The 16,083-nt window shown below is 40.6% G+C and overlaps 1 protein-coding gene across 9 annotated transcripts in view; it reads right to left on the reverse strand.

Moving 5' to 3' along the window:
- The window catches only part of TBL1X (transducin beta like 1 X-linked), a 201,679-nt gene that overhangs the window by 33,735 nt on the left and 151,861 nt on the right, over nt 1–16,083 (reverse strand). For all 9 annotated transcript variants that reach the window (XM_075133458.1, XM_075133485.1, XM_075133495.1 and 6 more), the window contains 2 exons: nt 5,788–5,933; nt 2,800–3,049 (listed from right to left, as the gene is read on the reverse strand). In XM_075133458.1, coding sequence (XP_074989559.1) covers nt 2,800–3,049; nt 5,788–5,933 — 396 coding nt within the window. The remainder of the gene's footprint in view (nt 1–2,799; nt 3,050–5,787; nt 5,934–16,083) is intronic.

The following is a 16,083-nucleotide window of genomic DNA, read 5'->3' on the forward strand; positions in this document are numbered from 1 at the left end:
TCTTATCCTAAACTTTTGTCCTATCCATCCTAAACCTTTTGTCCTTATCTAAGCCATTTTACATCCTATCAAACTTTTGTCCAGTCCTACCCTGAACCTCTTGTCCTAAGCTAAGCTCTTGTCAGATTTTTCATCTTCACCTATCCTAGACTAAACAGACTCTCTAAACGCGGTGATAAGGGAAAAGGTAAGGCTGGATATAGTTTGCCCTGCATAAGCAATGAAAAGAAAGGGTATGACCCTTTTGGTATTTTCATTAACGTAACTGTATTTTTCTAACTTTACCACAAGAGAGGGAAATACAATTGTAAGAGTGTTAATCAGACCCATGCAGTAAATTGTCAGCTAGATTTGTTAGTTTTTATTTCTAGTGGTTTCTGATAATTATGGAGGCAGATCTCTTGGGAGTTTATTTAAACAGGTCTGTTCAAGGGCGAGAATGCCAGTTTTGCAGTTCTGTGTGCATCTCCCATGTATGAACCTCATCTGCAATTGTGCTACACCACCTCGCTGATATCCTCCGAATGCCTCAGACAGAAAGGTTATAGTCCTCCCAAGGCGAGGGAGGCACACTGATCAGAGTCGACTGTCCCTGGATTTTTCAGCAGCATCTCTCCAAAGCCTCCTTCTCCTTAAATTGCTGAGGTCACCTCTTCACCCAGGATGACCAACTCGCACAACAGCAGCTGCTAACAACACATGCCAGCTGGCCACCTACTCCTTGAGGACTTTCTTTCTTCCCGTTGCCACTGCTCAGTTAACTTGTCTGCCTGGTAGGCTGCTTAGCCACAGTAATGCTTTGAAATTTGCTGTCTGGTGGAGTACCTCTTTGGTTGACATGTATCCTACTTCTGTGAAATTTTACTGGACAACACAGTGTCACGTTCTTGCATCCTGCAAGACAGAGCTATTAGATGATATTAAGTCATACAGGACCTCTCCTCCTCAACACTCCAAGAAAGGTCTGCAATTGTTCATGAAAATCCTTCTATTAAAAATCGCTGTGAGAATTATTGTTTTTTAGTAATAAAATGGCAGATCTGAGAAAACAAGGCTTAGAGTGTGGTCATACATCTGAACTGATCTGCAAGGCTTTCCTTTTATTAATACAATAGTATATGTGTTTCTTCAGATCAGAAGGAACTAAGTCTGAGTGGTTCTGTATTAGTGATGAATCAATGATCAGTTTTCTACCTTAAGAATTTGTTTTTTTTTGGTCCTGAGACAGGAAGACATTCCCCCAATATTTTCACAAATCAGCTGAAGGAAAGTGTCAACGAACAAAATGTCAGCGTTTGATACATTTAAAAGTGCTTTCATTTCTGTTTGCCCCCCTTCACATATGAAATAATTTCAATTTCAAAACAAAGGGTCAGTTGGAAGTAAAACATAAGCAATCCATAGTCTAAAAACAGATTAATATTGTCAAATTTTTCAGAACTTTTTTACAATTGCTTTATCAAATGAAAAATGTAATTTAAATCACTGCAATTTTACTGGGGGAAACCATCCCGTCTAACTGGAATTCTCTGAAGAAAAACCTGGTTTGAAAGCATTTTTCTCACTGACCCACAGAGGAATCTATTCAGATCAAAGAGAAGATGGAGACTGATAAAGGTATCTACACTGCAGAACAAATAAAATCTGTTACATGATTACAGTCCTGTCCTGTTACTTGTCTAAGCCAAAGAGCTGTTGGGGCTTCCTACAAAACCTGCCATGCACGTTCCTCTAGAAATTCCTCGGAAGGCAATCAGGCATTAAGGTCTCATTTCAGAAGTTAGCCAGTGCCCTAATATGGCTTGCACACAGAAACCAAAACCATTAATCATATCTGCCCCACAATGTTAGCACAGTCATCAAGATCTAGTTACACAAGCAGGCATGTCTACTCCTTGTTTTTTATGTCTGACTTTAGATGTCTAAGATATGAGCGCAGTCTCCCGCCGTCACCAATAAACAAAGGTAAATTCAGAGCTCTAAGGAAATCTCGGGAAGGTAGGACCTTCAATTAGATTATCGGCAGTGGACTGTATGACTAAGCATGTGCTATTAAATAAAAAAGCAAGGAACTCTTTCCTCTGTGCCTTCAAGACAGGTTGGCTGCACCCAAGCTGTCTGCTGGGAATGGTCCTTGGCACATGCGACTCCCTATCCTGTGCTTGGCAATGCTGTTCAAGAATGGATAGCTGGTATAGTCCAAACTGGGCCAAGGACCATGCCAATAAGGCTATGGATGATCCTGTGCTTGGCCATGCTGTACGAGAATGGATAGCTGGTATAGGCTAAACTGTGCCAAGGACTATGCCAAGGCTATGGATGATCATAGGATAGTTAGCGCTCAAGGCTACGCTCCGGCCATGCTTCATTTACACAGATACAGCTTGTAGGTCCCAGCCTCTCAACCCATCTCCCTCCTAGCCTGGCCAAAATGACCAACTGTGGCTACACCTTGTCCCAACTTTTCTCGAATATCTAAAAGCACCTATAAAGCTGATAATATTAATGAAGTCTGGGTAGCCTACTCCAGGGAGAAAGCATACAGCTCCACTTCTTGATACTGTCTTCAACTTGCAATTCTGAAGATATCTGAAGTTTTTGGATTCTGAGAGGACACCAGTAAAACACAGCACTGTGACGCGAAACATGATTTTTACTCAGCAGCCTTTCTAGAAATACCCTGCCCTCCTAAAACGATCCCCCTGAGTTCTACTGCCTTGCAGACCCCAAGTAAGTACAAGAATATTATTGAAACTCAAATTGCCCAGTAGCAGCAAGCAGCTGTATGGGTTGGCTTACTTATTGCATGTGCCCCATTCTCCTCTCCATTCACAGTGGCTTCTCCGTTCTTTGGTGTGTTCTGCTGGGAAACAGCAGTCGTCGTTGCTCCCGCTGTTGCTGCCGTTGCTGCCGCTGCCGCCGCTGCACTGGCTTGTTGCTGAGCTAGTTTCTCTCTGAATGCTTGCTGCCGGGTTTGAACAACATCAGGCATCACCGCGTCTATCAGAGACAGTGATTCTATTGGCCTGCCGTCAAATACTGTACCATCCTGCAGGGAAAATGAGCAGAAGTGAAACTGCAAGTTTAGGATCTCCACCATTGAGGTCAGCAAAGAGGTAATGATATAAAGAAACAAAACTAGGTTGTGTGAAGATACTGCACTTCGACTTAACCACCAGCACCACATTACTATGGACCGTCTCTCTCTCAGATCCATGATGGTGGTACTCACGTTCCACTTTGAAATCTGTTCGGTGAATAAGTCATTTATTGGAATTTTATAGAAAATTCAGGCATATACACTCTTTATAGATGAAAAAAAAAAATGCTGTGGAAAAAAAAAGTCTGACTGATGACAGAAAGTTTCTCTTTGTTTTGTATTTGGAAAAAAAGAGTCATGGATAAAACCACGACAAAGGCAAATAGACTTTGGTTGAATTGTTTGTTTTCCTGCACTTGCAGGGGCATAGGAATGGAAGCAGCTGATGAATAATGAACCTCAGCCAAAACAGGATGTATGCACAACTTCAGTGGTTTCTTACATGGCGTTCATCAGCCCAGCACCACCAGTTGAAGCCGATGGTACAGGAGTGCTTTACCATTATTTTTCCTTTATTCCACTAGTTTTATTCATAATAGTTATGGCTTTCATTTTGATTTCTGTAAGTTAGGCTTCAGGTTTAACAACCAACTGAGTTAACCTTTAAGGGCTGTGTTTTAAGACTTAATATAGACTCAGGTCAACAACTGCTGTATCTACTTAGCTTTGCTTCACTTTCACTTTCCTATTATCTTAAATATAGGAAAAAGGTTTTAGTAGCCTCTGTAAAGTGCCATTTTACTGAGCTTCTGCAAACTCCCTTTAATTCTTTGAAATAATCAAGACCCAGCAGTGGAAGTTTTGTGTTTGAGGAATAGCAGATAAGATTAGGATATGGATAGATGAAGTAGCTGGGAAACAATGTAATTTTCAATAGATAACAATAACTAATAAAGAAAAATAGCCGTTTGGCCGACTAGCATGCTTCTGTTGAACTAGTCATTGAATTACCCCTTACAATTACAGTATTATGATAATACATATTGTTTCCTCATGGGGAAGAAAAAGAAGGAAAGAGTCATTAGAGAAGCAAAATATAAGCTCTCTTTCTCCTCAATATTTTTTATGTAAAAGTCTCTACCGACATTTATTTGAATCCTGGCTCAAATCCTTGCTACACAATGAAAAAAATGTTTGCCAATGGATTTTGGCATCTTACATTTTTAACTATAAAACTGCTCACTAGACTATTTTCATGACTGCCCTTTCACAGATCACAAACAATACTTAAATTTTATACACATTAGTTTACAGACTCACTGATTACTCGTTGCTTTTAAGTATAGAGAAGTAACACATAGAGAAGCATACATGTAGCCCTTATTGGCATTCAGACGTAGCAAGAACGGCCTTTGCTTTGCTGTAATGTACTTAACAGAATCAAACCACCATGAGAGCAACATAAATCTTAATGGTGACAACATGCATATTTTTAGATTATTCTCTCAACTGAGGCCAATTCTGAAGCTGGATGCACAGGAGCAGACCCTTACAGCTGTCATAGGACCTGAACCAATAGGTGCTATTCATGGCTGAAAATTTCTAACTGCGTAGCTCCAATTTCAGGCACAGGGCAAAATGTTAAGTAGCAGCAAATTGGGACAGATTCCTAACACTGGTTTGTTATTACAACTGCATCAAAGTGCAGCTTGGCATGAATGTCAAATGTCATTGCCCCAGTTAAAAAAGTAACACATACACAACTCTTAAACATTGTATCGAGTCATAAAAAGAAAACCACACAGAATGTTAGTGACAAAAACAAACGAGTTTCCAAACTACACACTGCAAACAACACAACCTTCTCTCTATTTTATATTCCTTTGTTCTCACCCATGCTGTTCCCATGCTACACTCAGCTATAGAGAAAAAGCAATAGCTTTTTATGTATTAATATTTATTACAGATCTCTGTCAATTACGACATCTATGGTAAATATTTTGTAATGCAGTACTTGCTTATCTGTCATGCTTCACTCCCCCTCGAAGCATCATGCCTTTAAGGCTGGCAGGGCAAAAATGCTGGCTTTTCCCACATCCCCTCTTTGTTTCCCCTGGCAGTTCAAGGAGAGCGGAGACACTCTGTGGCTGCTCATACAACCCCCACAGGCAACCAGTGCCCCAGCCAGGGTCAGAATTTACACACAACCGTTTCGCCATGTACATGAGAGGATGATGCCTGGTCTTACATGATCTGAGCCAAAGTCACTGAAATCAGAGAGAATCTCTCCAGTGACCTCCGTGGATTTTTGATCAGGCTTCTCACGGCTTGCAAGCAGTGCTGCCTGCTAGCAGGTGTCAGCGAGTGAAGTTTTAACCTATGTTGCAGGCTTTTCCTGCCAAATTTTGCTATGACCTTGAAAATGCAAGACTGTAAACACAGACGCATTTTCTTGTTTGCTGCGAGAATCTGTGCACCCTGGATTTGACTGGGGTAGTGGAAACACCATAAAATCCATTTAAGCAGCGCAAAGAAGGCCTTCATGCCACAGCTAAAAATTGAAACGCATTTCTATCTCAGAGCTTTTCAGCTTTCTGCTGGGGGTGGGGCAAAGTACGAGGAACAAAGTGAAACCAGATCACCGGAAACCGCGGCGTGGTGGCTTGCGTCTCTGGGCTGCCGGGACGCGTCCCTTCGCAAGCCCCAGCGTGCCAGTCAGCGGTGGGAGCGGTGGCGGGGGTACTTACTTCGTTGATGCTGATCTCAGCCTCCACATACTGGAGCCCCTTCTGGAGGATGGAGATGAGTGCGGCAGGTGGCACTAGTGTTCCGTTGATGTTGGACTGGCTGATGTGGCTCTCGATACCGAAGGTGAAGGCCGAGTGGGAGAAACCTGAGAGCAGGAAAAGGAAGCCATGACACGAAATCTAAACGCACCAGCCAGATACACCTTCACGGTTTAAAAATAATTCTGCTCCGAGATCTGAGAGACGCTGCCGCGTGGGCAGAAGGACGCGGGCTGGCCCCATGGAGCCCGGGAGGTTAACCAGAGCCATCCTGACCACCCTGCCGCCGCCGCCCTTCCCCCTCCCCTGCACGTATAGGGGAAGCCGTATAGAAATGGAAATGCGCACAGAGAAAAATAACCAGAGAACTGTACTAACTGAAAACAAAACCAAACACATAAAAAAATAGGAATTGCCACAAGGGCAAGTCCAGCTAAAACCGTGCCTCAAATCTTCATTTCCCTTGCTGCATTTTAGTGTGGGTGTTTTCTGAAGATAAATACTTAAATCCCTATCAGCGCACAAGTTGTATAAAATCAAGCTATAGATGCAGCTGACACAGGGGAGCCATTCCCTTATACCAGGGAGGAGATTTCAAATCTTCTGCTCATTTATTGCTGAGTACAATATGACGTGCAGAGCATTGCCATTAGAACGTGAAACAACAGAAAGGCTGCTCCCGTAAACCTATTTTCTGAAAGTGAACAGTAATAGCAAAAGTAATTAATTGGGATCTGCCAAACAGCAGATGACAAGCCAGTGTGGCGGCCCGTCCTTTAACCAGACGTCTTTCTCTTCCCCGTTTCATTTTTGTCGTTGTCCTAGAAATAAGGGGTAATGAAGGTGACAGCACTGAAAATGAAAGAATTTTGCTGGGCACGATTTAAAGAAAGAGCTGTGCCTTAAACGCTGGCTGAAGCTGCTGAAAACTGTTGCTGGGTATGAAGGCGAGCGCTGCAGAGCGACGGTACGCAGGGGCAGATGCGGGAGGGGGAAGGGGGAACAGGATGTAGATATAACTGTAGGAACCCATTTATCACCACGCTGTCTCCAGAGCATTAATCTAACATTAAAAGCCTTGGGGAAACCACCCATGCACTGTCTCAAACAGGAAGAGCCCTCACAGTCTCCACCGACTAGACAAGAAAGAAGGAAAAAAAAAAAAGAAGAAAAAGAAAGCAGCTCTCAAATGAAAATACTTCCGTTAAATATAGCTGTGCCTCTTCCCCTTGTCAACAGTAGTTTCATTTATAGTTTTGTCCGTTAAGGGATTTCCCCCATATCACTGCATTGTCCAATTGTGTGTGGGCTGGAGGACGGGATTTTGGGCTCGCTCCACCGTAATGCTTTCTCTCTCTCACTCAAATTGTTTTCAAGATCCTTTTTGTAGCTAGCTCAATTATGATTGTAGATAGATAGCAAAAACAAGCTGAGAAACAGAATGCCTCCCACGTTTGAAACCGAGGTATGTATTTCTCTGCGATTCTCTCCCCCTACACATTTCATTTTGCCACTGTTTCTCTCCTCTTCCTGGTAACAGCCTCTATCCTCTCCTTTCCCGACCCTATCTTCCCTTCATGGCACCCCCTCAGTTTTGGGGGATGCTTGGGATGCTTTGGATACTTTTTAGGAAGCGGCAGGTCCACCTATCAGCAGAATTACATAGGATTAAAAGGCATAAAATTAAAGCACAGCAAAAAAACACCTGAAAAACCGCAGTATCATTTACCTAATCCCTGGTCCAATTCTTATCCTGTATTGCTCTTTATGTCCTGGTCTAGTTTATGAGCTGCTGGACCTCCTGCTGCATCCAAAATAAGACTGTAAGATCTGCAGGGCAGCGTTCTTCCCTAGTTATTAGTTTTGTAGGACATCTAAGCATGTTATCGGGCACCACAACGAGGAAGAAATCAAGCACTAGGCATACACAGCCTGTGTCTGAGAGATCTAGAGCTTGATCACTGAACAATGAAATCTCTCTGTGTATATAAATACATGTCATGCAACTAACCAGAATTAGAGAATCAGATCCCACTTAATTTATATTTATGTGTATTTAAATTAATCAACAACAACAACAACAATGCCTTCTTGAACAGGAATGGACTTTAAAATGCATGATGGATAAATCAGCAAATCTACTTAAGAACGGAGAAGAATGAGATAATTAAGCTGTTGTCCAGAAGCACTGAAGTTGACTGCTAAAAAAGCCACCAGCTAGGCTGTGAGTCAGCAGCTCAGAACATTGTAACATGGTCTCTGATTCAATCAAAAGGTGGATGGCATAAAAATGGCAACCAACAAACATAGAAAAAGTAAAAAAGCGGAAAATCATTACTGTGGGATCTACAGTAGGCTTAATTTTAACTATGACTTTGTACGTCTCATAATTGCATTTGGTATCTTGCACACTTTTTAGTTGGCTGCTGGCGTATATTGAGCCCCATCTGTGCCAGGAGACAGATGACTGTGGTACACAGCTAACCTCTTTGTCCAGTACTGAGTTGGCACATCCCCAAAGAGCAACACATCTCACCTGGCTGCGCGTGAGAGAAGGAACTCCTCAGCACAAAACCCAGCTGTGTTACTGCAATGAATCTTGTTATTTTGCTGTTTCTCTTGATGCTAAGAAACTATTACCAAAGCACCTGTTAGATGACAAAACACAGAACTCCTGGCTACTTTGTCACTGAAGAGCAACCTCACTCACACATCTCCAGCAGCTGTAACAAACCTTCCTAAAATCTTATCTGATAGGATCCAAATATTGAAAATCAACAGAGTGAAACTGCTTAAGTGGGTGTTGCTGGACACTATGTTCCTCACTCTTCTTGGAAAAATCCTCCCATACAATTGTTATTAAAAGAAAAACAAACACAACAGAAACAATTCAACCAGACCACCGACCGACAGCTAATTACCTCCTCACTTCTTGTACTACCGTAGCATTTATATAAGGTTCATACGAAAGCAGACTGGTTTTAAAAGTAACACACACAGTTAACAAAATCCTGAATGAAGCTGTACCCATGTCAGGTTTCTGATAACGCTGAAAAATCACTTGAGCTTTGCTTTTGTAGTTACCAGGTGACATCAGTTCTTTTTGGGGCTCTGCGTGTGAGTACACTAAATTATATAGCAATGTTGCAGCTCTGTAGTTCAGTCTTACAAAAAGGTGATTTCTATTAAACAAAGGGAGGTTTTTTAAACGTTAGCTTGTGTTACAAATGTTAACTCAGCCCTCCTTCTGCAGTTCATGAAACCACATTTGGCAACGCAAAGCCAAGACAGGAGCACCCCCCCGCCTCCAGTGACTCTCTGCAGGCTGTCAAGGCAGTTGGGGAGCGAGGGCAGGGACAGAAGCTGCTCTGCAAGTGGGGATCTGAGGAAAGGACGCGGTAGGGATGACATGAAATTACAACAGACCCAAACTCAAAATGCTGTAGTAGCAGTGAAATGAACGAAAGTGGCAAATCTGTGTCCATATGCATTATTTCTCATAAATTCTGTCATTTCAGTGACTGTAGTAATCACTCCACAAAACTTCTATTCAAATAGCACCAATAAATGAAATCTTAATGTAGTAAACCCTTTGAGGACACATGCAATGAGACTATGTGCTTTTAAGGTTAAAGACATGAACACAAAGGGCAGAAGGGGAGAGGGCACAGCCACACACTGAACCGGTTTTGCACCAGTGAACCAGACAGTCGCTTGTGCTGTTGACGTGACCAGTGCCCTAAACGGCACCTTTCAGCAGACTTGAGAGAATGGCTTCCAGGCTTTTTCTACCTCAAAAAAGATGGAAAAACATAAACCGTCAAACTATGTACAATCAGTAAATACATTATCATACATGAAAAAAAAAATCCAAGTAAACAGTGCAGAACTTGGTATGATCATCTTAAAGGGAGGCGACCTATCAACTGTGGAATAGTTGGTCTTAAAAGATTTTACAGAGCGTAAAAGCATAGAGGATATAATGCATGCAGAAAAAATACTTAAATGACACGCCCCCCTCCCAACCCCCCAAAATTGTTATGCAAGTGTTTTATACTTGAAAACTGAGTGAAATTCCTCACTGAGAGATTCCCGCACTTTTTTGAACTGACAGTGGTAACAGGTCCTGGTTTTGTGCTGTATCTTTTCCCACACTGAGGTGCCTGTATATACTCTCAGTGGTACATACATACACAGCCATTTGGGAATTCTTGCTCTAGGCAGTGCCAAAAAATGCATATGTAGGGCTGTGTTTTGCAAAATTTCACTGATAGATTTTGCTGTAACTGCAAAAATGGAGATGATTTGAGATTTTTTCCCCTTGGCTGCTCCTTTTTCAGTTAAAAATGGCCTCCCCTTAAAACAAGATTTGTCATTGATCATAACATGACTAGGTTTTATTTAATGAACATAATGCTGCTCTTTGTGCGCTCGTTTGATCTGCAGGCTACGTAATTTTAATTGTTTGTAATATGCCTGGCTCACAGCAGAAATGCCTGTCAAACGCAGGCATAGGAAAGGGCACTGGGCAGCCACGCAGCCCGGGGAATGCCTCGTCTTCTCCAGGGATGCGTCTCACCTCTTCTGGGAGTGAAGGATTCTTCCTTTTAGGCACGCAACTGGGGTGCTGCTGAGTATTCCCCGCACTAGCTCATCTGGCAATCACAGATCCAGCTAACTGATGTTCACTAATTGCTCCTTTCATTTTCCAATCCCTTTAGCACCGTAAAAAGCAGTCTGGTTTAAATGGCAATCTTGAATTGTAACAGCTACAGCAGCTACTGCTGCGTTTGTACAGCTGAGAGGAATGACAAAGAGGGGTCTGTGGAAGCAACGACTTCTGAAGTATTTCAGTCTTCGCCAGTTACTCAGGAGTTACCTCGGGGATGCCCTGATTAGCAATAGGTAAACGATCTGTTGAATACTGCAAAAGTTTTCTGTTTGTGAACTAACTGGACTTAGTTTTCTCTGGTAAATCTAACTAGTATACTGTTCAAATAATTTTTAAAAAACCAGATGTGTCTAAGTTATTTGTAAACTACTCAGTTTAATTATTCATACTATAAGATTCTTCACTGAAACATTTGTTACTGTAGAATGAAACAGAGAACAAAAAATTACGAACATCAAATTGCCTTTCACACACACCTCAGGCATCTTTATGGTGAACAGCCTCTACCCCAACACTGAGTACAAGTAACAAGATTCTTACAAATCTTCGTATAACTAATGCTCAGTGTGGCCCTCCGTCCTAGTGAGATTTCATATGGGGTTCTGTGTCATTTCCTGTAATAGATTTTCCTATTTCTTTAACTCAAGCAGTCCAGATTGAGGTTTTCAAATCCAGGGATCTTAGGTTCAATTTCCAGAAATCACTAAATTAGTGATGTTTTTACCTCAATAGAAAAAGAGAAAAAAAAAATGAGGAGGCATAAATTCTCTGACAACCCCTTCTTTTTCTGTTACAATTTAACCATCTCCAGGTGGAAATAATCAACACTTCTTATTTCATTGATTTCTCTGACATTGTGTTGTCTTTCTTTTTGGAAATTCCCAATACTAGCTCTTCCAGTCCTCATCTCTGAAGTAACACGCTGTTCTCTTTGGAAGTATTTGGCAGATGCAGGATACCAAAATGAGCAAGATTTAGAAATGATTAGAACTTCTGGCTCGATAGAGCCAACCTGCAACTGCTATAATGGGATCCACCAGCAATCTCAAGTGTTCTGGCTGCATGAGTGCCTGTTTTCTTAAAGTAGTATTGTACCTGGCACTACTGCTGAGACTTTGACTGATGTAAAATTCATGCAAGACTGGAAGGCACATAAGAGCTGACTACAGCTGTACCAGCTGCAGGGAAAAAAAGATGGTTGTGAGGGGTTAAAGGAAAGTCGACCATAAATGGGTATATGCACAAAAATCCTGGGAGATTTAGACATGTCAAGTAGAAACTTTCTACAGCGTAATGAGTCAAAAGAAAATCACACACAGGAGGAAAATATGTCCCCACACAGCCCCATCGGCTGCTTTACCATGTTACCAAACCCAAGTAACTCCAAAGCTGCCTGCACAGCTGCTTGCCAAAGAAACCAGATGCAACCAGTGGAAAAACATCTTCCCAAGTTTGACGTCTGGATCTTGGGAGTGCCATCTAAGCAGGAAGGCAAGAAGGGAGGAGTGGTGCAATGTGATGATCTGAAATAAATTAAAGCCCCACCACTGCAGTTTAAAAAATTCCACTAAAGAAGACTGAACTAGGACCATTAACAAAATAGATTTCTTCCAAATACTAATGATGTACAAACAGCACAGTTAACACTAAATCAAGACTTCTGTAGGTCTAGATTTAACCAGTGTAGAGAAGCAAGGGACACATATCACTAAGGGCATATTTGAACGCAATTTTTGGCTGCAAAACCAGAAGCAAACAGCTTAACTTAGAACAACTGTATTTTCTTGATCCTGGGCCTAACACAGACTAATCTAGCTCCTGAGGTAAATGACATAATTTCTTGCCCATTGCCCAAGAGAATACAATGATGTTCTTCACTGTACTTGACCGCAGCTGCCATTTTAGAGTCTAGTATTTCCCCTTCTATGTGATGCACTGAGAATTGCGAATGTAACATGGATGCCCATCCTTGCTTCTCCTTACATTTCTGTCTAAATGTAGCTATATACCCATAAAAATATAGCCATAAAACCCTAGTGTACATATGCAGAGGTTTCACAAAAAGGACACCGGTTTCGCTGAAATACGTTTGGTTGCAATTAATAAAGAGTCTGGTGCCTCAGGCCACTGATACAAACAAAATTCTACAAACAGTTTAAAAAAAAGGTGGGCAAAAATCCTACACCACATCTTGTTTATTATTCACAGCAGACTGAGATTCTTCTCCTGGCTGAGCTTTTTCTTTCTCGGTAATACATCCTAGAGTGCCTCTCTGGTTTTGGCAGTGTCTGCTTATTTTTGAAGACTTACCTTCACAATTACATAAAGGGCTTAACAAGGACACACATTAGCAATTTAAAATAAGAACTGCAGTTGAAATATATTTTTAGAAAAATCAGCTGAACAATAGGGCTTGTACATTTGTTTCAAGATTAGGATTGCTGAACGATTAAAATTATTTCCAGAACCCTGGGAAATGTGTCCTGTATTACAAGCTTTTTCACAGTCCCTGGGAAATATAAAGAAAGGATCCCTAGCTGTAGCTTGTCTCAGTTGCCAAAATTATAGTGTGCGTGGTTACCCCAAGTTTTGCAGAAGCGATTATTCACTAATATTAAACGTTACACCCTTTTTTCTTGGATATCTGACCTGTTCACCTTCTGCCAAGAATTCAAAGTAAATGTCTGCTACCCCAAATTATTTTATTATGTGCCAAAGAATTTTTTTGGCAGGTTTTTTTTCTTTTTCATGCAGGAAAATATGTTGGAAAAGATTAATACAACTTGGAAATGATCTTTTGATGAGCAGTACTTGGCACTCACTGTTTAAGCCTTTCTGAGGGCTGCAAGTTAACAAAAAGAGAAATACGATACAGACAGAAAACAGAACACGAGCAATGGAAAGAGGAACTTAAAAAAAAATCTTTTGAAAACAAGGTCTGAAATAATCCCCTTTTTCATTCACTGTGTAAATTAGACAGACAATTGTGAATAAATGTCAATGCAGATCTACCAATTTAATGCAACTACGGGCAACGTTTGAAATAACTTACAAAAGCCACGTCAAGGGGAAAAAAAAAACTTTTCCTTCTAAATTAATGGAATGTTCTTATCTTCTAGCCCTGTCCGTGCAACCAAACATCCAAAGAGACATGCATCGTTTTAAGGATCACATTTATAGAAGAGACTCACAGTCATACATACTTCACTTTTTTCCCCCGTAAGCTATGTTGTTCTATCAGTTCTGATATACACCTCTAAGCACTGGCAAGTAGGACACCACAGCTGACACTCAGTGGGCATTCAGGAACTTCAACACCAGGATGGTTTCTGCTGATGGTGACTACAAATGGAGTCCTAATACAGCTACGCTGGTTAGGTGTGAGGAGGGGCGATTTGTAAGTGCCATAGCTGTGCAAGGCAGAAAGTCCCCAGCGTGCAGGTTATTAGCAAAACTTGCAAAGCTGCAAGATGCAGCTTCTTTCACTGGGCCTGGAGAATTATAAAGAAAAGCAGTATATTGATAAATGTGTAGCACTTCCCTGGTTTTACTAGCAAAACCATTTTGACCTACAGATATATCTGCCTTCCACCCAACATCCTATTTTCTTAATACCCCTAGATTACTGCATTTACACAAGCTTTAAAAAACAGGACATGAAGTGATCAGAATCAAAATCTGTGCTATGGAATAAATTTGCAAAGGTGTAATTGTTTATGTTTGTGTAGCTTAAAAGTCACAATGTTTGCTCAGTGTCTGAGATCCAACACTGTATGGCAACTTTCAGGCCAAAGAAAAATTAAAATAGCCAAGTTTAGAAAACTGTGAAGAGATCTAGAAGGAAATACCAAGTAAGTAGGGTTTTGCAAATGGCAAAAGAACAAGATACTCAGTGTATTTCTTTTTCACGGGAACTTAAAAAATTCTGCACCAAGTATTGCTTTTCTTACATGGCATTTATATTGCTGTTGTTATGCAACAAGGATAAAAGACACAAAGAAAGTAGTTTTTAAAAGGACCTCTTGTACCACAAAACATCTCAAACTGTCGTTTATACTTATGTGTATAAAGTAGATACCTGATCACAAAACTCTAAGTCTGTGCATATAGACACACATAAAAATGGTCCACATACAGCTTATTACATTCTTTTGAAAATATAACCAGAACAAAGTATGACAAAACCAGTAACTTCTGTAGCTGTATTTTTTCCCTCCATTGTGGAATTTGGATTTTGGGAAGCCGACCATCAAATACTGCTAGTACGTATTCACTGCTCTACAAAAAAAGAGCACAATGTGCTTTTGACTCACGCATTGTTTCACACAATTCAGAGGTGCTGTTGGCTTAGAAACCAATTATCTTTAAAGGAAGCTGGGAAAAGTATTTACCTTTAACCTATCAGTTTCATCCTTCCCAAGATCTATAGCTTTGGTAAGTTTAAAAAAATTGGTTTTGGAACTGCTGCCCAATAAACTTGTCTTCTAATGCTGACCCTGATTTTCTTAAAATATACTTAGTATTTGCAAAGGGAATAAATGATTACTAGTAGAGAGAGAAACTGTGCATAATAATACAGTTCTTATTTGAGAAATGGATTTGTCTTTTCAGCAGTCATCCATCCTACAGCTATGAAGTATAATTTCAAATTCAGAGTCAGTCGCACTGTTTCTGGAATCATACAGTCACTTCCTCCCTAGCTTAAAAGAAATACAGAAAGGAGGGGAGAGATTAAAAAAACAAAGGAGCTGCATAAAACCTCTTATATACCCTTTTGATAGTACACCATTTTTATTACATACATATTATGCTGGGGGGAGTTATATATATTATGTTACATTATATACAATATACATAGTTACAGATGGTTTCTCATTAGATAGGAATGTTAATTCTGGGGTGACTTTTAGGAAACACTTTTATTTAAACCAAAACCTTTTTTTGTCAAATTTCTCAAGTGTTCTTATCCAAGAGTCACTTTAACACATATTCCACTCCTAGAACAACACCGTGGCTTTATTTATCTCAAATAATTCATGAAAGGTCACAAATGTTGGTTCTATATCCAACTTCCAGTACATCAAACATTTGGATCATAAGCGTAAGTAATTTTATTTTAATTGAGTAGGCTGGCCCTAAAGAGGATAACACACCACATAAATAGGGCTGCATGCCCACAAATCAGATCTGTGCTAAACCATGAGAATTAAAAATGGATTTTGTATTGCTCCAAAGCCTAGCCATTGTACAGCTGAAAAGGTGAAAGAAACCCTGCCTCAGCCTTAACGCCACTTTCTGAATAATATAGTTAGCATCTCGCTCATACTGCATTTAGATATATATATTCACTTACGTATATTCACCCATAAATTCACAAATAGTACTTTGAAATAATAGAAAAATAATGTTAAATAGTGCCCCAGCACACCTGCAATAGTCTTTCCTCAGAGGATTTCAATACATTTTAGGACTAAAACCTTTCACCATCTGCTGTGAGGTACCGTACGTAGTATTAGTCTCACTTTCAAACAGGAATATTGAAGCACAAAAATTTTAAAGCCAGGTTTAAACATCCAGTTTTTACA

This window comes from Calonectris borealis, chromosome 1 (genome assembly GCF_964195595.1).
Source record: "Calonectris borealis chromosome 1, bCalBor7.hap1.2, whole genome shotgun sequence".
Taxonomy (NCBI): Eukaryota; Metazoa; Chordata; class Aves; order Procellariiformes; family Procellariidae; genus Calonectris; species Calonectris borealis.